The sequence below is a fragment of the Taeniopygia guttata genome, chromosome 5 (assembly GCF_048771995.1).
Source record: "Taeniopygia guttata chromosome 5, bTaeGut7.mat, whole genome shotgun sequence".
In the NCBI taxonomy this organism is placed as follows: domain Eukaryota; kingdom Metazoa; phylum Chordata; class Aves; order Passeriformes; family Estrildidae; genus Taeniopygia; species Taeniopygia guttata.
Window position 1 is genome coordinate 4,633,786 of NC_133030.1, and position 23,738 is coordinate 4,657,523.

The 23,738-nt window shown below is 39.6% G+C and overlaps 1 protein-coding gene across 4 annotated transcripts in view; it reads left to right on the forward strand.

The window, feature by feature from the left end:
* SYT9 (synaptotagmin 9) overlaps nt 1–23,738 on the forward strand; it is a 76,407-nt gene that overhangs the window by 34,589 nt on the left and 18,080 nt on the right. For all 4 annotated transcript variants that reach the window (XR_012056173.1, XR_012056172.1, XM_030273411.4 and 1 more), the window contains exon 3: nt 221–767. Coding sequence is in view for 2 of the 4 variants with exons in the window: in XM_030273411.4 (XP_030129271.2) it covers nt 221–767 (547 nt within the window). In the remaining 2 variants the exon portion in view is untranslated. The remainder of the gene's footprint in view (nt 1–220; nt 768–23,738) is intronic.

Consider the following 23,738-nt stretch of genomic DNA (forward strand, 5'->3'; position numbering starts at 1 on the left):
CAGCAAACCGTTCAGCCCAGCTTGAGACATGGGAGCAGGCACTGATTGGCATTAGCAGTCTGGTGCAGAAGGTCAGCTATCACCCACACTGGGTCTCAGGGTTTTTTATCCCTTTGTTAAAAACCTGAGCCCGTCGCACGGGACGGAAACGCACCCGACGTGACCGGCACCTTCAGCGTGCGCGCACAGCCTGTTTCACTTCTTTCTCTTTGGCTTTAAGGCACAACTCGCTCCGGAGACAGCTCAACCTGTCCAACCCTGACTTCAACATCCAGCAGGTCCAGAAGCAGGAGCAGCTGACGGGCATCGGCCGCATCAAGCCGGAGCTGTACAAGCAGAGATCGCTGGACACGGACGACGGCCGGAGGAGTAACAGCAAGGCCTGTGGAAAACTCAACTTCATCCTCAAGTATGACTGCGATCTGGAGCAGCTGATAGTGAAGATTCACAAGGCCGTCAACCTGCCGGCAAAGGACTTCTCTGGAACTTCAGATCCCTACGTGAAGATATACCTGCTCCCTGACAGGAAAACAAAACACCAGACTAAAGTGCACAGAAAGACCCTAAATCCAGTGTTTGATGAAGTTTTTTTATTTACTGTCCCCTACAATGATCTCAACACAAGGAAACTCCATTTCTCTGTGTATGACTTTGACAGATTCTCCAGGCACGACTTGATTGGCCAAGTGGTAGTGGATAATTTTTTAGATTTGGCAGATTTTCCCAGGGAATGTAATATTTGGAAGGATATTGAATATGTCACCAATGTAAGTATTATAATTCTTCTTTTTGAATTTTATTTTTTTCTGACTTTATTTCCCTAATCCGATTAAAACTGAAATTGTCTGTTGAATTTGTGAAGGAAAATACTCTATTCTCTCTCTCTTTCTCAAGCTTTGACCTTAATCCAGGGAAATCGACAGTACATTTTCAGTCCTCAATTCTTGTTCTTTGGATGTATTAAAGAATGTTTTATGTAAGAGACAGTGGGTTTAGTCATTGCCCTGCTGATAGGGCAGAAATGCTGGAGAATGTTAATCTTACTTAATATGAAATTTACTTAAGGAAATATTACTTTTCTTTTTTGCCTCTCTTCCTGTTTTGCATGATTCTTTATGTAATTTACAGCACACTAATCAGCCAGAACTGCAGATTCAACATTTCTTATGTAGCAATCTTCAGTTCTTCAAAAGGCTGAAGACTTTATTCTCATAAAGTCAGAAAACCCCACAGCTATAATCCAGCCAGACAGAGTTCAGACAATGCTGTTCCATGAAAGCAGTGAACTGAATTGGTTTAACTCTTTGTTTGGCATTGCTGTGTTCCCAGGGAAATGAGGAATGTATTTTAGAAGTCTGCATTTGAGTTGTCCCAGAATCTCTGGGATATCAAGTTCTATGCAGGAACCCAAACAGGGATTAGGTACAAAATCATGGAAATTACTTCCAAAAAAGAAGGAGCTTTCTACTCAGAGCAGGAGCCAACCTCCTTGTAATGCCATTAGAGATGAATCCCACGCATCCTCGGGGGGACAGACCTTCGGTGAGAATGATACATTGCAGAAATCCACGGGGGTGAAGGCACCAGTGCCAAGTGTCAGGAAACATTTCATTTGCAATGTCAAACCATACTCCAGTGGAGTGCTCATTTTAGAGTCAAATAAACCAGACATCATTAGCAGTAAGATCAAAGGGTAAGTTTGTTAGACCTCAGTTCAGGAAAGCACAGAAACATCTGCTTAGCTGAGAATAAGAAGTCATTGAAAAGTAAAGGATGTTCTGAGACAAATAACTTTCCTGAATGCAGACCCTCACCTTATACCTCTGTGGTCTCCTAACATGTCCATATTACAGACCAGATTGATTTTTTCTTTATGGAAATGGATATTTTCCTAGCTTTAAGGAGATTCTTAAAGGATCTCTTTTTGCTGGAAAATTCTTTATAGAAATTTATATTTTCCTAGCTTTTAGGAGAATTCTCTGCACAATCCTGTCCCACATGAGGATAGAAGTGCAGCAGCAGCACAAGCAGTTCTTCACTTGGGGAACAGGCAGGGGCATGGACATGGTGTCTGGCTTTTGTAGGAGAAGTTACTGCTTTTCAGCTGCAAGGGAAAAGTAAGGATGTGACAGAGCAGATGACAGTCATTCCAAGTGAAAGGCTGCTTTCATACAGCATTAAGTGTCCAAAGATCAACTACATTTTTCACAGTCAACTGAAAGCTGAATGTGCACACACACTTGGGCTGCTTTGATATGAACAGGTCATTTTTCCCTGCTTTAACTTAGGCAGAAGATTGGCTCTGGTATTTTCTTTTTAATCACTTCTTCCAAATTTCAAAAGTGATGCAGCGTATCACTTGTATTCAGATTTTCTGTAATATATGAAATTAAATTCAGGACTGAAACATGAGTCATTTATTAATTCCTCCTGATACCAATTCTCCCATGAAGTGTAACCCTGTTTATCTAAACAGAACACACGACCTGCCATCTAGACTTGTCACTGGCATTCCAACTAACAGAGGCCTTTTCAAAGCAAGTGACTCATGGCACATAGGAGACACATTCAATTTTGGGTAATGTGAATTCTGAGATAAGAGTATCAGATAAATGAAAGTGTAGAGTACCCGGCTTACCAATTAACATTTCCAAAATCTCAAAGGTTAGAATTCATTCCATGAGGTTGTGAGAAATACTCCATGCATCATTTAAGAAACCAAGATTCAGCCCATTTTCTTGTCTGTGTAGCTGAGATATCTCTCAGCCTGACAGCAGAAGCTGGATCCTGATCCAGGGCTGTTTGGTGAGGCTGCTGCACTGAACCCTCCTGTGGCTGCTCTCCAGGCCAGCAGACAGCTTTAGTGAAACTCAGAAAGAAGTTTTGGCAAAGTTTTGAGCCCCATTGGGAAGTTTATGGTTGGCAACCAAAACTGTATCAACTGTAATAGATTTTCAATAATTTATATTCAAGCATCGTCTTGTTTCAAATTGTAATTAGAGAACAGAAAAATGCTGGGCAAAGCCACTGAAGGGAATTCACTTTATGTAGGTCAGCAGAAAGTGCACACAGGAAGGATATTCCTAGGAAATGAATGAGAAAAAGGGAAGCTCCACGCAAACTGCACATGACAGGTTTGTCATACTTCTGAAGAGTACAATTCATTTTAATTCCTTGTGCATCTTATTACACTGCCTAACCAGCGAGCCCAAAGGCCTTTATTTTACATTCTCCATTTTATTGTGTTCTAATCCAATTTGACACAGCAATATAAAAGAATGTATCAAATCCTTCTCTGCCCAGCAAAATGTCCTACTTCAAGTGAGCACTGCAGATTATGCCTGAAATGTCAGCTTTACTGCAAACAATGCCATTAAACTGACCTATTATGCTATGTGCTTTCTTCTGTTTTCTAATAACAGTGGTAGATTTTTTTTATCCTAAACCAGCAGTTTTCATTCTTTAGACTATAACATCAGTTACCATACCAGAACTTGAAATTATTTTGTAACACAGACATATTTCAGCATAGAATTTTTTTACGTGCTTAAAAGCAGTCTGGTGACAAAGATGAATCTCCAAAGTCAAAATTACTGTTCTTCTAATCCCAGGTCCTCTGAGCATAAAATCTCTCTCCTGTAACACTGACACTTTTTCCAAGCAGGAAAAAAAGCAACAGTGGGCTGTACAATGGTAGAAATAATGAAGTGGATCAGCTTTAGCATGAGCATGACTAGATAAGCTTTTTTTTATCTACCAGTCAGATTATACTGGTTTCTGGCTTATCAAGAAAAAAAGATACTTTTTATTTTTGGGCTGGGCTTCTTTTGTTGTCATGTTTTGTTCAGTAGCATCTAAAACATGGTCAGAGTTTGGGGTGGGGTTTTTGGTAGTATTTGTTCACAAAGTGATGGCATGTTTGAAGAGAAAAAGCAAGTGGTTGATATTGCCTTGGTTACCATCTTCAAACTCAAGAGGGATCAAGCAAAAACACACGGCTTTGTCACAAGATAAAATGGAAAACCATGAAAGAAGAAGGTGTCAGATATGAAGCAGGAAGGTGTCAGATGGTCCATTTCAGATAAAGGAAAGCCTTCTCTTTCAGAAAGTGCCAAATGTCCTCTTACATAACTTGCTGTGCCCCTAGAAAGGAAAATCATTTGTCAAAAGTTGCTTGCTAAACATCACCAGCCAATGCAGGGCACAGAGAGGGTTTCTGCCAGCTGCAAATACAGCTCTGGCTCCTCCTGGCTCTTGGGATTCTCAAAGTGCTCAGCACTTGATAAGTGGGTAAAATTTCTTGAGGAGTTTTCTCAGCTTAGATGAGAGGAATAACTAGAGTGAGGAAGTCATTTTAGCAGGTAAATTTGTGGCTTTGGTCTTAGAGTGTAATAGCATCTGCCACTGCTGCTATCTTTTCAGCTGTCAAATACAGTTATGTTTAAAATCTAGGCATGCAACAACAAAAACTGCTCTTTTTTCTGAATGTTTAAGTTCATATATACACTTTAAAAAAATCCTATTCCTAACACCCAATTGGCAGCTTTCTCTCATCTCAAAAAACCCAATATATCAAGGTGCAGATAGAAATGGAAATATAGGGAAATATTTCTGGATCTAAGAGAGGAGAGATTACAGAAACAAGACCCTGGGTAATACAGATAGAATTTGAGAAGTAACATGGCACAGACTTTAAGGAATGTGTTTACTAAAACCCAAAAGAGAGTTATGGATAGTTCAAAGCGATGAAGAGACATGAGCTGTATATCAAGTTGTTCACTTTGACATCCAGAAAGAGCCAGGATGTGCCAGAAATTTCAAAGCCAAAAAATTGATTTCATCTGTTTGTAGGACTCTTCAAACTCTGTTAGTCAAAACACCCTGGGTCAAAAACACAACAGTGTATGAGATAATGCTGAATTCCTTTTGCACAGATTCAGGAAATAAAAGTATATAAAAAAAAATAATAATATGCATGTTGAAATGCGTGTTAGTGTTTAGGCAAGGAGAGAGTTAAAAATTAGGGTGGCTATAAGTATTTGAAATTCTTCATGCTAAAAATGCTAATTGTTCATGGTTGTTGTTCTTGAGTTTGCCCAAGCAAGAAAGATTTGAGAATTAGTATTTTTAGGCATTGATGTTGTATAACTGAGATGCAACTGGAATAACATCACCAGAAGGAAGTTTCAAGTTCCCTGTTTTGGAGATGTTAATGCCAACCACAGTACGTGTGGAAGAGAGATGAAAAGAGGCTAAAATTTTCAGTCAGTTGTTTATGGAAAGCATAATAAAAGTATGAAATACTGAAATCTGACTGAACTGAAAAGAACTTCCTCAAAGGCCTCATTGCTCAGGTCCATTCCTAAGAGCTGTGAGCAGTTCAGCATCTGCCAAACGCACAGGAATAGGTGCAGCTCGAAAACTGAGGGTTTAAACCCTCAAAAACTGAGGAAAATAAGCATCCTTTGAAAGAAGTAGGTAAATCCTGCCCCTAGCTCACCTCCAGAGGAACAGGCTTGGCCAACAGGAGAGGACTTGCTCAGGGCATGGCAGAGATGAGAGCAGGTCCAGGATCTGCAGATTCCTGGCTCCAGCCTTAATCCACTCTGCTTGCACTGCTTATCTCCATCGACAGTGTGCAGACTCTGGAGCTGGCAGGAAGTCAGCTAAGTCCACCTACTCCAGTTCTAAAAACTGTTTAGCTTGTCAAGATGTTTTAGCTAGTGTTTCTGAAATCCCTGTTCTGGCAACTTGCAGGGTTTGGAGAAGTGATGGCAGTGAGCAAGGGCTCAGAAAAGCCTTTAAAATATTTACAGTGGTTAACAAAGCTTTTGAATTTGAGGAGGAACAGAAACAAACCAAGTGTCTGGTTATGAATTCAAATCCAACCCATCAATGTCAAGTGCCATATCTACTTTTTTTTTTTTTTTTTTGTGTCAGTAAAAGAGAAACAAAAATTGATGTGTTTTTTTAATTATTTTTAATACAGAAGACCTATCCTGTATTAACATGGTGTTCTATTTCTTTAGGCTTTGGCATCAGGGAAGCAACCAGGTATGGTTGTGGAGATGTACCTATTTAATTGATCTGAAAATGGAAGTCTCTTTAGAAAAAACAGGTTTGCAAACACATGAATCCTCCCTGTTTAAAATCATGGCACAAGCTTAGCAGCAACAACATCTATTTGATGGCTATTTTAAGGCAGTAAACACAAGGGGTAAGATTCACCTTGTTTAATTAATCTTTTAAAAACTTATAATTAAAAACAAAACAAAAAAAAAACCCCACAATCAAAACCAGAATTACTCAAAAAACCCCAAAACCAGAAAGCATAATTGCCTTTGAGAGGCAGATCAGTGGGTATTCATCTTCTCCTGAGATGCAAGGTCACCCTTTGTTGCATGATTTCTTCTGTCTATTCTTAATCAACTATACAGAAAAAAAAAATGAAAGTGCATGTGTAATGAATCATTTCATAGCCAAAAGGTGCTGGGAAGTCATAGATCTTTAATCCTTCCAATTCCTAAGGGTCAGCACAGTAAGGAGGAAGTAGAAATTAATTAGGCTTCAGCATCAGCACAACAGGTATAGTACTTAGTGTACAGTAGAGAACAGCTGCAGCCCATGTTTTTCTTTTTAAATACATTTTTAACTACTATTTAAATGCATTCATTTTCAAAACTGGGCTTTTCCTTTTGTCTTTTGGGGTTTTTTTCTTTGTAAATGTAATGATTGTAATAATTACTTTATGGAACGTATGTCAGGAATGTCATACATTTCAATGATTAGGAGCCAGCACTCAGCATGGCTAAACAAAGGACAGACAGGGTTATGTACAATCACACAGGGTAGAGATAAAATATTCACATGTTTTCAGAAAGTTAAAGGCAGCATATATGCTTAATTCTACTGGAGCAACTGGGTAATGGTGAGAGTAATAAACAACAAAACTTGGGAAGGGTCAGGAGTAAAAAAAAAACCCAAGTGCCTTGGAGAGCAGTGGTTTGATAAGGAATTTTTTTTCTGTTGGTGAGTGGTACAAGCACTGCAAGCTTGGCTCTAAAAGGAGTGCAGACTGTTTCATGTAAGGGATTTCCCAACGGCCTTGTAATTCCACAGGCATGGCCAGAAACAGGATGGATCCTGTAATATCACTGAGGCTTCAGCTACCATTTACTGGGGGTTTGGGAGCAGTTTAAGGAAATAATAATTCAGAGAGCTGTGTCCGTGTGTATGCACCATGTGAAGTTTACAGAGCCTGGGAGTGTGGCCATCAGAATTTCCAAGGGAGCTTTTTCAGGATGGATATTTTTCTACCAAAAAAAAACCCCAAAAAAACCCAAAAAAAGCAAAAAACAAACAAACAAACAAAAACCTACATACAAAAAAATCAACCAAACAATGGTAACTGAAGCAGCCAAAAGAATAAAAAACAAAACCTATGTAGTAGAAATGGCATCATAGCATCATTCCAGTTAAAAAATTTAATAAAAAAAAAGTATTTCAAAGTTAGTATTTGGAGCAAACTGAAATTTCAAAATAACGTAATTTGATTTCTCATTTGGAATGCCCTTCTACGACCATATTTTAAAATATTTTGAAAGCAAATTGTTTTGAGTCAAGCAATGGGTATTCTGCTTCAAAATGGAATTAACTCAAAATTCCTTATCAAATGAGAATGCTGCTTTCTAAACTGATACTTTCCCTGCTCATCAGTGCTGCATCTTCTTGAGTTCACCGTGGTCCCTGTATGCTCCATGTTTCCCTGGTACAACAGCCCCAGAACAGCAGTGGTGTATGAAGAATATTTTCCTCCACACATTAGCTGCATGCTGAAAAAGGTCAGACACCATCCTAAATTCCTGCTTCCTTGTTGGTGGAAATGTCTCTAAGTGTCCCTGTTCCACACGTCCCCCTTCTCCTTTCTTCTCACCCTCCTCTGCCAATCCCCTTTTTCCCCCAGAAATCTCTCCCAAGCGAGGCTCTGGGAGAGAAAAAGCTCCCAGCAACACTGACTGCACAGAAACCAAAGTCAAAATGTGATCCCGGTCAGCCAAGCCTGTCCTTCAATTATACCATCCAAAATTGTCAGTGGGAGCTGCAAATACCAGAAAAATCCTGCTCCAGTATTTTACAATTCATAGGCAGCAATTCTTGAAGACAAGCAGAGAGCATTTGCACAGTGCTAGGACTAAAATAGCTGTATTAAAGGAATCTTGGTTGTAACCATTCTGCTCATAATTCAGGATTAGACTGTGCCATAGCCTTTTTTTCTACAATGTTATATAACTTTCAATTTAAACATGTATTTATCCAGGCAGGAGAAAAAAATCACTTCAAACACGCATTTAATTATTGAACAGTTTTGGGAATGCTTACTCCATCTTTTTTTTTTTTCTAACAGAGGTCGCAAAAAGCATTTCAATAGCTTATGGATTTATCAAATTTTCTGCAAAATCCTACTTTTAAAATTAAGTTTCAATATTTGGAGCCAAACTTTAAAGTATTCTTCCCTCTGAACATACTGTGCTTATGTGAAAAGCCTCAAGCCATTTTTAGCCTTTAATCCCCACTAGATATCACAGCCATCAGGCATCTTTCTCCACCAAACAGGGTATTTCAGAGTTTTACAGTTCCCTCTCCGTGCAGTCTGTTTACCCAGTCCTCGTGTTATTTTGGCAGGGCCTTTTATTTAAGAGTAAGTGGATTTTTCTGTTCCAGTTTCCTCAGGGATTCACTGTAAATGGGCCCTGAATCACAGCAGGAAATCCTGGGAGTTGGGGCAGGGGACAGCAGAGCTGTTTGGGAAGCACAGTCCTGGCTTCACCTTCTCTAGCACATCTGTGAGCCAGGTGGAAGAGAAAGTGCCACGACACCCAGGTTCTTCTCTCACCAAAAGATTTGTCTGGCCCACTTCAAAATCTTGTTAGAGGATGTCAGCTGTGTCACATTTAAACCTTTCAGGATTCCAGGATCTGTAACAGAGGACAAAATATCATCTGTACAGCAGGGAGGAATTGCTGCATCATAACTACTGCTAGGAGGCATGAGATTAAATAGTAGATCTTGCCAAAATTAAGATGAGGCTATACCATTTTCTAAATAATCACGTGAGGACTGTCTTCAGACCTCTCCAGCACCCGAGTAGGGGGAAAACATTAGGAGCTGCAGCTGAAGTGTGAGTTAACCTGTGGAGAAGGACATATTATTCCCATAGTATGTATCTATATATGTATCTATAGATTCTCTAGCTTTTCTCCTCATCCAGGAAACTTTGAACTGCCATAAATGACAGTAGGAACTTCAAAGAACACACAAACCATTTTTCCTAAGATTTAGTGCCAGGCTGGCTGTGCTGGTCAGAGCAGGGTGCTGATAATGCCAAGGCTGTGGATTCAATCCCTGTAAGGGCTGTTCACTGAAGGGTTGGGCCGGGTGATGCTTGTGGGTTCAGACAGAATATTTCAGAATACTGTGTCATGCTGTGAGAAGTATCATTCCAGATATTGTGGAGGCCCTGTTTGTCCCTGGGTGGCTGTGGAGGTCGAGGTGTGTGGCAGCTCTTTTCTCAGAGCACAAGGGCTCTCTGTGTAGAGAACCTTGCCCAGGTCATTGCAGAAAGATCCACAGCTCTGCTCCTCCATTCTTTCACTTCGTGAAAAATAGGCAGCCAAACCACCCAGAGGAAGAGGGGCAGAAGCCATCACTCTTTCATGCTAAGTGAGCTATTTTTCTGAGAGCTGAGCTGAAGAAACAGCAGCAGAACTGAGGACCTGACTGAAAGCTTTTCCATCAAGATTTATCAGCCCCAACTTTATGATGACTTTGCAGCAGAGAATTTCATTTTAATTCACTGTTTCGTTTCATTTCCTGGCATGTATGCTCATTTCTCTAAACATTCTGAATGCATGTGTGTCAGGAACATCATAAAAATGTGGTGTTCCCTGCAAAAAATCCAGCAGGTCACAGCAACATCACTTTGTGCTTGCCTGGGGATCATTAAATGACAGACACACAAATCTCTGAATTCTGCACTGGTTCTCACAAAGGCAATGCATGCTCAGTGTGCACTCCAATTCTAAAATCATGGATATTATGACCCCTGTAGCTAATCTTGCTGAAGTTACTGGAAGTATTCACAGGGGTAAATGAGGCAGAGAAGCTTTTGCAGTGTCTGAGCCTTCCTGTGGCTCCCTAACAGATTTAGTGAGCATTTCACACAACGTACTGTGGAGAAGTGACAGGCTCAAATGATGGGAATGCATTAGCAATGTCTGTGCTATCATGACATTTGAGATTTGTGTAGCTACATTCTCCTGGCCCTTCATTGCTTGATTAAACACCTTGCTCTATTTACTCAAGAAAACAGGAGTCACAAGCTACCTCTTACCTTAGTGAGTGCTCAATCATTCACTACTCCCTTCACCAGGCAAACTTCAAATTAAAGCTATGTACACCATCTGGAAGAGAATTCCTCACTAGTGGTGGGATCTTGCTTGTGATGGGCAGGGAAGCAGAAAACAACCAACAGCTGGAGGTTTTCACAGTGCATTATATGAACTATTGAGGGAAAATCCCTCACTCAGATATTTGGGGCAAACCTGGCATCTAAGAAAATAGCAGTTTATCACAACATCAGGAAACATTACCTTTCTTGCTTTCTGTCATCCTCAGAATGTGTGTATAAAGTCATTGCCCCCCTACCTAACATCTCCTCCTGTTTCCTGCAGTAAAATTATTTGGAAATGAGCAGCGAATAGGAGAAACACTTAGAAGGTTAACTCCAAAGAACAAAAGAACAATTCTCCAAACTGTATTTTGTACATCTGCTTTCAGAATTCATTGAACTCTATATGAGTTTTCTCTTTAAAAGCATGCTGGGGTTTTATAAGTATTTTTAAAAGCCAGCTGTGATTTAATCAACCATCTGATCTGCATTATGATAACTCTTCTGAATAACCCCAACAATAAAATAAATATGTATGCAGTAAAGTGAAACAAAAGTGTGTACAAAAATGATAGAAAAAACCAGCAGACTTTGGTTTTCAAGCACCCTAGAGAGATATTTATGATCATCAGGAAGAAAGGAATCACTTAAAAATAATGAAAACCTTTCAATATCTGCACTTCACTGAGCACAGAATTTTACAGTAAATGCTAATTTAACTATAAACTTCACTCTCTTGGGACCACCACATGTTATGCAGGTAGAAATGAGTAGTGCTCAGGATTAGATCCTGACTCTACTGTAAACTCAGGAAAAGAATTCCCACTGCAGCTCAGATTTCATGCACGTCCTCTTGCCATGGTGTGGAAATAGTATCTTGTAAAGTGTCAGTACCAAAAGACAAATGAAATCGTGGAAACGGGTAGCCTGAGCTATACATCAGGAAATGCAACAGAAGTGAAGAATAAGCAAAATACCACCCTTCTATTCCTCTCTACAAAAGAAACACCTGACAATGACTTACTCAACAAAGATTTGAAGGTAGTCCTCCTCTCCCAAAATCTGATGATTAAAGTGTGAGTGAGCTATCGACTTTGGTTTTGAAGAAAGCAGACAGGGTTCACTCCATCAGAAGTTACCTGAGTTCAACATCTGCTTCTTCAGTTTCTGACTGGCTGCAGCCATCCTGACGGAATGATGACAGATTATTTTTCCCCAAGGTTTCTGCTGTGAGCACCCTGATCCATGCCTTTTGGTAACTCAGCATTGTTTCTCATTTTCCAGCTCCTTTTCCAAATCCTTCACTTAATGTTTAGAGCAGCAGCATTCTTGGGAAAGCCATGAAAAACACTTCATTTGACACCAAGCTTTTATCATAAAAGGACATAGAAAAACCTTCTTATCCCATCTGTAACAGTAATGCTTTCTTCATTACAATACAGATATTTTTAAAAACATATGTATCTATACAGATATTTTTAAAAACATATGTATCTATGCTCACTATCTTCATCCCCATCATCATGTCAAAAATTACTTATTCTGGGTAACCTTTCAGTGTTAAATCAGCACACACATCCTTCTTTTCTGACAGTTTTGAGTCAGGACAGTCAGAGGTAAGTACACTAAGTTCTTTCAAAATCATACTTCCAAAAAACTGAAATTTGGCCCTTTTAAGGTATCAGATCAAGTCTCCAAAATCAGATTAACAGAGTTCTAAAGTATATTCATAATTTAGGACAAGCCAGTTCACAACTCCTGTCTAAAACCATCAAATGATTTAAATTGCAAAACTAATCAAACTGATTTGACTAACCTGAAAACTTGAGAAGGTATTTAAGTGACCATTAAATTTTAAGTCACAAGCTGCCTAACAGTGCTACTTTTTTTTTCCCCTACCTATAAATGAATATGTACTGAATCATACTATTTATTCTGAATATAGTCATAACCAGCTCTAAGTCTGGGCAGCTCACCACACTCATCTCAATTCCATGAGGAAGAGCAGAACAAGCTGCAGAAAACAGTCATTTTCCTTTCTAGGTGTGTTTCACATGTAGCATGTGTAAGGTAAAACAAGTTAGTAGAAAAATCTGCTAGGAGGAGAGAGTTCTGTTGACTCATCTTTATGGACTTAAAGCACTAAAGCACTTCTATATTTAGTGCTCTTTTTATCTCACATCTTACACTACCCTCTGTGCATTCTCTGGGAGAAAAAACATGCTCACTGAAGTGGCCCTAAAATTGCCTCCAGTGCACGTCTAAATATAATAGGGAGGCAGGAACACATCTGATCGAGAGCAAGTGTTACAGAAAAGAACTGTTATCACACTCTGCACAATCACATCTTCTGCTCATGCTGTAGACACCTGGATAGATGATACACTCAATTTCAGAGTCTGCATTTTCTAAAATGGATTCCTGTCTTCTCTCTTCACCTTCCTTCAGCTTCCTCACAGTCTTTTGTTTAGCTTTAAAACTCCTTTTTTTTTTTTTTTTTTTTTTTTCTGTATACTGCTAAGTAGATGTAGTGCTGGGTTGGTAAACAGCTTGGCAGCTTCATGATTAAAATATTCTGTTTATTTGTGAGGTAGGTGGATGATACACAGCAACAGCACAAACTCTCCATGACCAGATCCACATATGCCAATGTGTGTCAATTTGTGTCCTAATGACAATAGTCCAGAGCTGGCTCTGAAGAAAAGCAGGCAGCTGGATTTGCATGAACTTCTGGGCAGCACCAGCAATGAAGAGACTGAGAAACAGGGGAATATTCCAGGTAGTGCCTGAGAGAGGTGGAGCACCACGGATTCCATGCATTGGTTGGGAGGTGAGGCAGGGAGGTTTGCCCTGGCAGAGTTAGATACCAACAGCATCTCAGTATGACATGCAGTCAGCAGGTTTTGCAGACTGTTATGAAATCCTCAGTGGCACCTCCAGGAGGAAACAGAAGAGCCTTTTCTCCCATGTTTCCCCCTCCATGCCTCAAAAAAACCATCACCAAAACCCCAACATCTCTCCTGATTCAAATGTGTAATTTTCTTTTTAGCATGGTTTGAGAATCAAAGGATGAAAACTGTCCTCTTGTCCACACTTCTAGAATGATCCTGTCTGGTTGTCATTAATTTTATTGTCATCCTCTTTTTTCCTCCCACTACTGCTTTAATTCCTTTTGTATTTGGAAACCAGAGAGATTCTAAGTTATAAAATGAGATCATTTTGCAGTAGTAGTTTCATCCATATTGACATATTTAATAACTGGGTTTTATAAGATTAAAGTCCTTGATTCTAACCTTCCATTTAAGTTGCAGTTAAAATAGAATAGCTGTGCAAGGATACTCAAAGCACTACAACTGCACACCTTTGCACCCCATCCATTAGTAGAATAATGCCAGCAGTGAAGTGTTCTCTTTACCTTGGTTGCTTCACTTTGAAATTTGCAGATATTTTACTTTTCTATATTACCTGTAAAAAGGAGTTAATGAAACTTCTATGGAAATTGTTTTCTCTGTCTTTAAAAGTAGGCAATTTTATATATGAATGTTATTAGTACAATGCATGTTGTGAAATTTTGTTGTGCTTTTGTTCCAATGGAAGGTTACATGGAGTGCTCTCAGAGTTGGTTTTGAGTAATAATGATCCCTTTTTACCTTTTTCTGGTGGAGGAAACTTTCTGTGGATGGTGCACTGCAGTCTGGCCCTGTTACTGTTATAAAATTGTCACTGTTATTTAGGTTACTGTTACACAAGTGACAGATCACAAAGTGTACTTTTTTTTTTTTTTTGTTATTTAGTGGCATCACTTAATAGCATTCAAGTCAAAGGTAATAGAATTTCAGCATCAGGGAACTCTAGAAATGAAGTTGCTTTTTGGCAGCAAAAAAAATATTTCTTCAGGTGAAATATCCTCACTGTTGCCTGACCACAGGGCATGCATGGCACAACATGGCAGAATTGTCTCCAGAGAAACAAAACACATGGAGAAATTTCAGCAAAAGACACTTGATTTTTTGCTTTAGAATCACAAGGATGCCAAGGAAAAAAAAAAATAAACAAAACAAAACCTTTTAATAGCAATGAAGAAAATCCCTTTGTAACTCATAGAAAAAAAAAAAAAAAGTAGGAGAAAGGTTCATAAACCAATGCTGCTTTCCCCACCTGCTAAATTGACACTGAACTTAAAAAGAGCTGCTCACAGAAAGTATTGCTTTTGAAAAGTCCAACTTAGGTAGTAACTCTTATATTACTTTTTTAGTGGGATGAGAAGCCAAAAAGGATCAGAGAGAGACAGAGAAAAGGCACACCAGGGATTTCATTGAATGTGGATTTGATATCCTGATATCACGGAATCACAGAATTTTTTAGGTTGGAAAAGACCCTGCAGATCAAGTAGTCCAGCCATTAACCCAGAACTGCCAAGGCCACCACTAAACCCTGTCTCAGTGCCACATCTTGTCTTCTAAGTCCTTCCAGGGGTGGGTGACTCCACCACTTCCCTGGGCAGCCTGTTCCACTCAGCAGAATTTTTAAGTGATCAGACAGGGTTTGCATTAATGGCACTGAAGTTATTTTCGTGGTCTGTGAAGGGAGCACTGTATATCCAATGGGTTGGGATTTAGGGGCAAAGTGCAGCTTTGCTGCCTGTTTGCAAGGAACAAGGCACATGTGCTTCTCCAGCTTCTGCATTCTTCACACTGGCCACCAAATCTTCCCCCTGAAATCCCACCTGGAGTGGAATTCCACTGCAGATGGAAAGATCTACCAAGAGACATCTGATTAAATAAAAAAATTAAACATAACTCAGATGTGGCAAGCACATTTCTCTCCCTCTCAGGATTTTCGTAGAGGTGCACAGAGAGAAATGAAAGAGAAAACAATTTCTATTTCTGCTCCTTGTTTTTCCTATGTGGAATGTGTTTGGAGAATTGTTTACCTGGGGTGAGTGCTTGGTTGGATTCTGGTGAGGATTGTTTGAGCCTGATGGCCAATCCAACCCACCTGGGGCTGGACTCTCCAGAGAGGGTCACGAGTTCTGTTAGAGTCAGAGAAAGTAGTATGTAGCTTTAGTATCCTCCTTTTATATAGCATATTGATGTATTTTAGCATAGTTATAATAAAGAAATCATTCAGCCTTCTGAATTGAGTCAGACATCAGCATTTCTTCCCATTGGGTTCACCTGCATTTACAATACTCAGAGAAAATTTCTAGAATGGCAGGCTACTGCAGCATAGAGTTTGACATTAGCTTTCTGTTTTTCTAAGATGATGCTATTTGGACTACTCTCTTTTTTTTTTTTTTTTTGTATTGATTTCTGCAAAATTGTAGAGAAAAGTTAGACTAATAGTAGATCCAGATTTGTGCAAATGGCCTTTCCTTACTACCTGTCTTGTGAATGCCCTGTGCTAAGCCTGAGGAGCAAAGTCTGTGCAGAGCACCGAATGTGAGTGTAATGACCATGTGTACATCCACAACACTTTATAGGTGCTTCTGCAGACTGAAAAGAACGTTTTTTTTCCTGATACTGTGACTTTCTCCCTCCTTTTGCAGCATTACCCAGATACTTAGTTTCTCTCCTTCTGAGAGTAATGTGCTCAAAATACATTCTGTAACAGTCAGCTGCTTTGCACAACACAAAATTCTCGCACTGAGAAAGAAATTCATATTTTAGTGGAGCTGTAAGTTCACGTGCAGCCATTGTAACTCAAGGTAGAGTGAAAGGCCAGTCCATTCATTTGCATACAGATCTCGTTTAAATTGACATTTTCATTTTAACACACTAGGGGAAAAAAAATTAACAGGCAAGACATTCTGGATTAAAACATTTTGATTAGTTAACTTCCTTTTAAAACCAGCTTCCTCCCTTGCAATTTTTCCTGGATGTATTTGAAATTTTCATTATTAGTGGTATATGGAGATAATTGAACATATCTTTCAACTTATGTCAGAATGGAAGCAAAGGGTAACTGGAAAATAATTCGTGCTAGAAATAATTTAATGCATTAGAATGGATTTGCTGCTTCATTTTCTTCAAGCTGATGTTTGCCTAGAGATACTGAACACTTAACACATAATTTGGCCTCTCCTTCATATAATGAACCAGCCTTTAGCCTTGAAACCATGGGGGTTTATTTTCTCATCTCTTTCCATCTCTGTGATGTTCACTAAATTTTTTTTTTTAATCTGCAAGGTTGGCCCCCCCAGGTTGAACTGGTTTAAGGTAGGAAATGCCATTAACCTCTGCTTCACTTCGGTCTTTTCAGTCTCACTCTCTCACAAAAAACAGAGGTCTAATCCAAATCAGTAACAGTCTGTGGAAAAATTGCTGGGTTTCATATGACAGATGCTGATGGACATTCATAAAAACTTTTGTCCTTAATTTAGGCAATGAATGCTTCAGAACAAATCCCATCACTGTCCTAATTTTCCAGATTGCACCGTTCGACTGGCTTGTGACACTGCCCTCTGTGAAACGTTCCCTGTCTGCCTGACCTACCTGTCCTTCCACTTCTACAGCCTCCACCTGTCATCAAAACTCTTATTTTTCCCAGCTGAAGCTCCCTCCTCATTTCCTTTCAAGAAAGCACATGCCCTCCAAACACATACTCCTGTCTAGGGCAATTTGCATTTCATTGCTATTCCCAAACTTGTCAACATTTCTGAAGCAAGCACTGCCTTCCCTGCAGAGGGAAGGGTCTGACTCAGCTCCGTGCCAGAGTGCTCCCCCTTAAAGCTTTAGCAGTGGGAAACCAAACCCACCCTCACGAGGCTCTGGAAGTGTCCTTCCAAAAGTGTGAACACTGACGAGGTGGGATACCTGGAGGTGGGAGAAAAGGAGAAGGCAATTTCTCCACAGCATCGTGCTTGTGAACTCACATCTCGGAGGTTATGACATTTTTATACATATAAAATGTGTGTGTATACATTTTAAAATGTGTATGTATACATTTTATATATTCCATCAGGAAGATGCAGTTATTTCCTCTACTTCTCAAGCCTTCCCTGTCCTACACCCACCCACCACAAACACACATGCACCCTCTGCCTCCAAGCACCAACCAAAATTATCCATGGCAGCCTGGAAAACAAGGGCCGGGAAAGAATTTTTTTGTATTATTACATCTATACTGAATTTTCCATTTTCTAGAAAGTGACAAGTCACAGAATAATTTAAAAAAAAAAAAAAAAGGCGCCAGCAATTCAAGAAACTAGCATAACTTTCCGAGGAACAGTTTAATTTGCAAGGAGAAACTTAAAAGTTCTGTCTCTGGCCAACAATGCCATCTAGGAAACCTTCAGAGCCAAATCTGTAGTTGTTGTTTCCTTAATAACTGATGTAAAAAATTACTTCTGTTAACTTTTCTACAGAAGTTTCACTTTCAGAAGGCCTCATTTCTGTTTCTCCCGTGAAATCAATTTCTCACATAGGCACACACACATAAACAGGACAAGTGCTCCAGCTTTTGCTGTCATGTCCCTGCTAATTTTCATTAGCTCAATTCAGACTATCTCTGCAGTCCATCAATTTAGTTTGGAACAAATTGAGACATTATTTCTATCTGAATAGCTACAGGATAATTCATTAGATTCACTGTTAGGCCCAGATTCAGCAAACCACTGTAGTAGTAATGAACTGAAAATCTTCAGGATTCAAAGCCAGTAAAATCTGTAGGATTTAAGCATATGTTTAAGAACAGGTATGGGATAAAGTTTATCTGTACTGAATGGAGGCTTTTTTAAAAAGGATCTTAATGCAGAATAATTTATAAATAAAATCTTAAATTACTTTAAGAACAAATGCATCCCAAGGATCATATGCAGCTCACCAACTGGAAAGTTTCAGTAATAATTGCCATCTTATTTATAGGATATAAGGTGACAGTGGGGTTGTTGGGTCTTTAGAGAGATAAGTACATTGATTACCTACAAGAAAAGGTCTCTGTCCTTGGTTCTGCTGAGGACATTGTGGCAGGAGAAAGTTATGAGTTTGTTCTCCTCAAAGACACTGACTGGATTTATTCTGGAACTTTCATGAAGTGAAAGGCTCCTGCTTTGTCTCCCACTACCCTCATTTCTGAGGAATTTTGAATGACTGGCACAGCACAGAGTTGTGGCTGGAGAATCCTTCTTATGTGGCCTGGAAAAGTAGTCATGACACAAGGATAATGGGGTCAGGAGAGGGAAAAAACCCCCAAAAAATCCCCAAAACACAGACTCTAACAATCCATGTTAAAGGTCTTCACACTCTGAAGACAGAGGATATGGTATTGGCTTTGGTTTTGATAATGTCTTTATGGAGAAGTTGCCAAAATGCTCAGGAAACTATGAGTGCAAAATCCAGAGTTAATTACATGCAAACACTTCAGTTTTCTTGTATTGTTTGTTCATGTTCTTTCCCAGTAGGTGAAATCAGACATACCAAGCTCAAAAGGCTTCTTTGCTTATTTGCTTTCAGTTTTTAAGAAAGGCATAAAGAAAAGAGATCGAGACAATGAAATAAAATTTTTTTAATTAAATCACAGCGAGAAATGGTACCCCTTGAAAATTAACTTATAACATGAAATACAGCCTGACATTGATGTATTGAAAGAATAATTCTAAAAGATAGGCCATTCCCATTTTCCACTTACTTTACTTAATCACATATCTGTAGATATGGATTGATTCAGGCATTAATAAATATCTCCTTTACTAGAGTTCATTTCTTTGATTTAAGATGTCATGAAAATAGAATTTTCCAGTCATATCTTTTCTATTCATCTCAAAATGTGTAATGAGAAGCAACGGGCACTCTTCTAGTCACATGCAAATTCAATTAAAATCCAACATTTCAAAAGGGTTTTTATCGGTATATATTTTTCATAGATATAACTCAAAATGACTCTATGATGAAATTATAAAAAATGAAGAGCTAACTTCACAAATTCTTCATGTTAGATACTTTAGCTTTACTGTCATTCCCAAGCAGATTATAGTCTATGGGATTTGTATAGTATTTGTGCCCTGGACATGTTCCTCAGCAGAATTAGTATCTTATCACTCAAATCTTATTCCAGGCTTCTCAACACAGATAAGCAATTTAATAAATGTATATCACAAAAAGCAGATAACACTACTTGAAGCATGTGTAAGTCATTTGGACTTAACACATATACCTAGTGTACTAAACTCGTCCTTGTCTTAGCTGAGTGAACCTCCTCTGAAATAAATCCTTGTAAAATTCAAATCCCCTCATTAGCAAATATTAGAATGATGTACAGTGAAACTTCTCTTTCACCATAGCAGCATAATTCTCTTAATTCCAGGAAAGACTTGGAACTAACTAGGAATACTTTTTTGTTGTTTAAAATTCAACTAATGCTCCTCAGCTTAGAGAGGATAAGAAAGAGAGACTTAAATAAAATGGTGGCACTCTGTCTTTTCTGTGAGATTCAAATGATGCCTTCTCATTCCACAACACCTCTGCTGTGTTCCTGTTTTCCTTTGCAGAGACATGTCCAACTGCTACAGCAGGCAGCATGCAGAGCTACCATGGCCTGAGCTGTACAGCTCTGGCACAGCAGCAGGAATTCAGCAAATCTCTAAATCCACTTCTGCCTCCAAAACCTCTCTCAAGACTTACTTACTTAATAGGAAATAAGCAAGGGCATCAGTGCCTGCTAAGTGCTCCAGTTAATGTTATGTTGGTGAGATGCATAAAAATACATGTGGGCACCTCACAACCCATAATTAGTTTTGCAACATAGCAGAAAAGTGAAAAAGTGGTGTCTGTCTTTTTATAGCTGGAGAACGGAGGAACCTGGTATAATTGAGACATATGCTTTAATTAGAGTGGCACAGGCACTGCGTGGTGCAGGCCCATCACAGCTTCTCTGCTCCAGAAATACAAAACTCCAGTTGCCAAAGAAATGAGCACAAACCCTATGAATGCCTAACTCGGGGACAGCAAATCTCCTTCCGAGATCCGAGGCAGAAAGCAAAATTATATAAATTGTCTTGTTTTCTTCTATCCCCTGCTGCCTGCTTTCCATACCCATTTTCTGCACTCTAATGTATTTATGAGAAGGAAGAGGAGAGCTCTGATCCCAAATGTCATTCCCATTTGTCAGAATGTCCCTAACAACCAGGTGGCTTGGAGGTTTCACTGGGAGGGTTTGATCCAGCCTGAGCTGCTTAATGCAGTCTCAAAGGCATCAAAGGTGAGGCCATTTCAGGGCCCTTAGTCACCATCCTCTTTGAGGTTGCACATCTCCCTGTTTAATATGCTGAGTTATACTCACTAAGCAACAGCATGGAGCTGTTGACACAGTACTGGGGAATCATTTCTCCTGCAGGCTAATCTCCAGCAAATTTGAATCATTTTTTAAAACTATAAGTAATGTGTGATTATAGACTAAAAGCTTACTAATGTTACTATTCAAATTCAGCATTTTCAAAGGTATATTATGGGTTAGTTTCACAGGGCGGGGAAACCCAAAATGTTTTCTGAGAAAAGCAGGAACAATAACCCTTTCAGTAAAAGCCTGAAAATTGTTAAAAAATTATTTTTATAATGTATCAAGTATTTTCACCAGGAACAGAGCAAGAAGGAAGCATAATATGAGAGGGGGGCATGTCTCCATGCTCCTAACAGCAATCTTATTTACCTTGAGGTTTCACGGATTATGAGATTCATCCTGTTTGCAGTTTTCAGGCAAACCTTGTGATTTACACCTCTGGTTTGAACTCTTCCAGGTAACACTGAGCTATTTTCAAGGGAGAATCTTCATGCTCTTGCTTTGTTGAATAAAAAACTGCATGAACACTGCAAGGGCTCAGAGACAAATCCAGGTGGGATTGTCAGAGGCACAGCTCACGACACCAAGGCACTCAGCCTGAACCTGGGGCCCAAGCCTGAGGCACTGGAAAAGCAAAGCTGATCCCAATCTTGTTTCACTTTTTTTTTAGAATATAGGAACAGGCAGGCTACAGATTAAAAATAAAGGCTCTGTTTCTACCTCTGAACCTGGGCAGGTTTTGAGGCAAACGGGAGAGTGGTATGTTTGTTAGAGGATATTTATTCAGTTATGCTTCCTGCTGAATGGGACCAAAAGAAAAATAATATAGGGCATGGACATGTGAGTAAATTAGAATTTCAATTTATTTATCTTCTGATTATTTTCTTTTGAGTTACTAATAAAACTGACCAGACTTTAGGTCAGGTTATATTAGTGATGTCACGGTTGCACTGTAACATGCCCTATAGGGTATTACGACCACACTGAATGAGGTTAGGCACAAATTTGGAAAGTACCACATGCATGACGTGATAGCCCACATTATTTATGAAATCTTCTCCTAAGCAGGAATTCCAAAATTCCTCTGGCAGTGTAATCCTGTAGTGCCACGTTTTGTGTAGCCTGCACAGTAATGCCTTAGCACTCAATTGAAACAGGAACTAATCCTTGCAAAGGATCCTGCCCTCTATGCTTGTTAATTCTGTTCCTGAAGTGATTTCTTGCTAATACAGCACACCTTCAGTGACAATCCGTGGCTTAAGCTGTGTAGCTCAGTGATGTTAAACTCGTGAAGATGTGCACTAATCCCCTCTGTGCTCTGATACAGAATCACACAGAATCACAGAATAATGAGGTTGGAAGAGACCTCCAAGATCATCAAGTCCAGCCTATGCCGTAACACCACAACTAGACCATAGCACTAAGTGCAGTCTTTTTTTAAACATATCCAGACATGGTGATTCCACCACCTCCCTAGGAAGACAATTCCAGTACTTTATTATTCTCTCAGTGAAAATTTTTTTCCTAATATCCAACCTATACCTTCCCTGACGTTGCTGAGGCTGTGTCCTCTTGTTCTACCAGTTGCTGCCCGGTGGAAGAGACCGACCCCACCTGTCTGCAGCCTTCCTTCAGGGAGTAGTAGAGAGCAATAAGGTCACCCCTAAGCCTCCTTTTCTCCAGGCTAAGATACATTGGCTTTGGTTCTGTTAGGAAGCTGATTTTGTAGAAAAGACCTGTGTATGCTGGATGTGAGGGTCATGCCTGTGACAGCACTGGTCTCCAGCCACAGCTTGGTGCCTGTCCCCCCTCCAAGAGGGATAAACACACACGTGCAGATTCTGGGGGGCTGTGGTAGTGAAACAGCAAGCCAAAGATCTGGGATTGCAAGCAATATTAAAAGTCACTAACACGCCCACACCATCTCAAAGCTACACAGCCATAAACCAGGGCGCTACAGAGCTGTATTTGCAGTTCAAAGAGCGTTTGCAAGATGCATTAGAAAAACAAATAGTAAATAAAGAATCCAAGGAGCAAACAGTGCATCAATCAGCCAGAGATCATGCTGATGAAGAGCTGTCAGCTTTCTCATGGCTTCTGTTGGCAGGATTCAGTTTTTAGGCCTTTGGCTGCTGTTTCAACACCACAGGGGGCAGTCAAAGTTTGTGGGACTTTCTGAAGAACATTCCCTCATTAAACCTTTCTAACTGAACCTTGAGGGCCCATTGTTTGCAGCAATTTTCAGTGTTGCCCTTTGATTAGAGAAAATTGAGGTAAGACAGGGAGGAAAAGCCAGGTCAAAGGGAAAGGCTCTCTTTGTTATAAAAATCCTTTCCAATCTTTAGAAAACCTTTACAAGTAGCCAGTATGATGGAGTAGTCATTAATTCTCTACAATTTAAAATGTAAGTATGAGAAGATAGGGCCTCTTTTTCAGACAGGGAGAGGGATTTGCGTGGCAAAAGGTGTCTCCCCTGCTGCTGCCTGCAAGCTGCCCTTCAGTCACATTCTCAGGCGTTGGCTTGGGAAGAGACAATCTCACAATCATCTGTGACCTATTGCTACAACACCTACAACTTCTACAACTGGAAAAGATTAAAGAAATCACAGGCTCTGTTTCCAGTATAACACTGGCTTTGTTCCCATATAATGCCTAGTGCAGTTTTTCAAGAAGCATTGATAAAGTGTTATTATATATTATGTATATATATCACACATACATATATTATGTATATCACAGTATTTGCTACAGAAAACCCATCACAGTGCAGGTGACAATTATTTTTCAGTTGTAAGGCAAAGCTTTTGGGTAAGTATATTATGGCCTAATTCCTAATACTGCATTCAACACATGTGATCCATTCTTTTCCTAAGCAGTTCATTTATGCAGTCCATTTGTGCAGTTATATATGCAGGGTGTGACTCTTCAGGCTGTTCTTTGCAGGGATGGGAGTTGGACTGCCTGATCCTTGTGGATCCCCTCCAAATCAGGACATTCTGTGATTCTCTGATTTTTC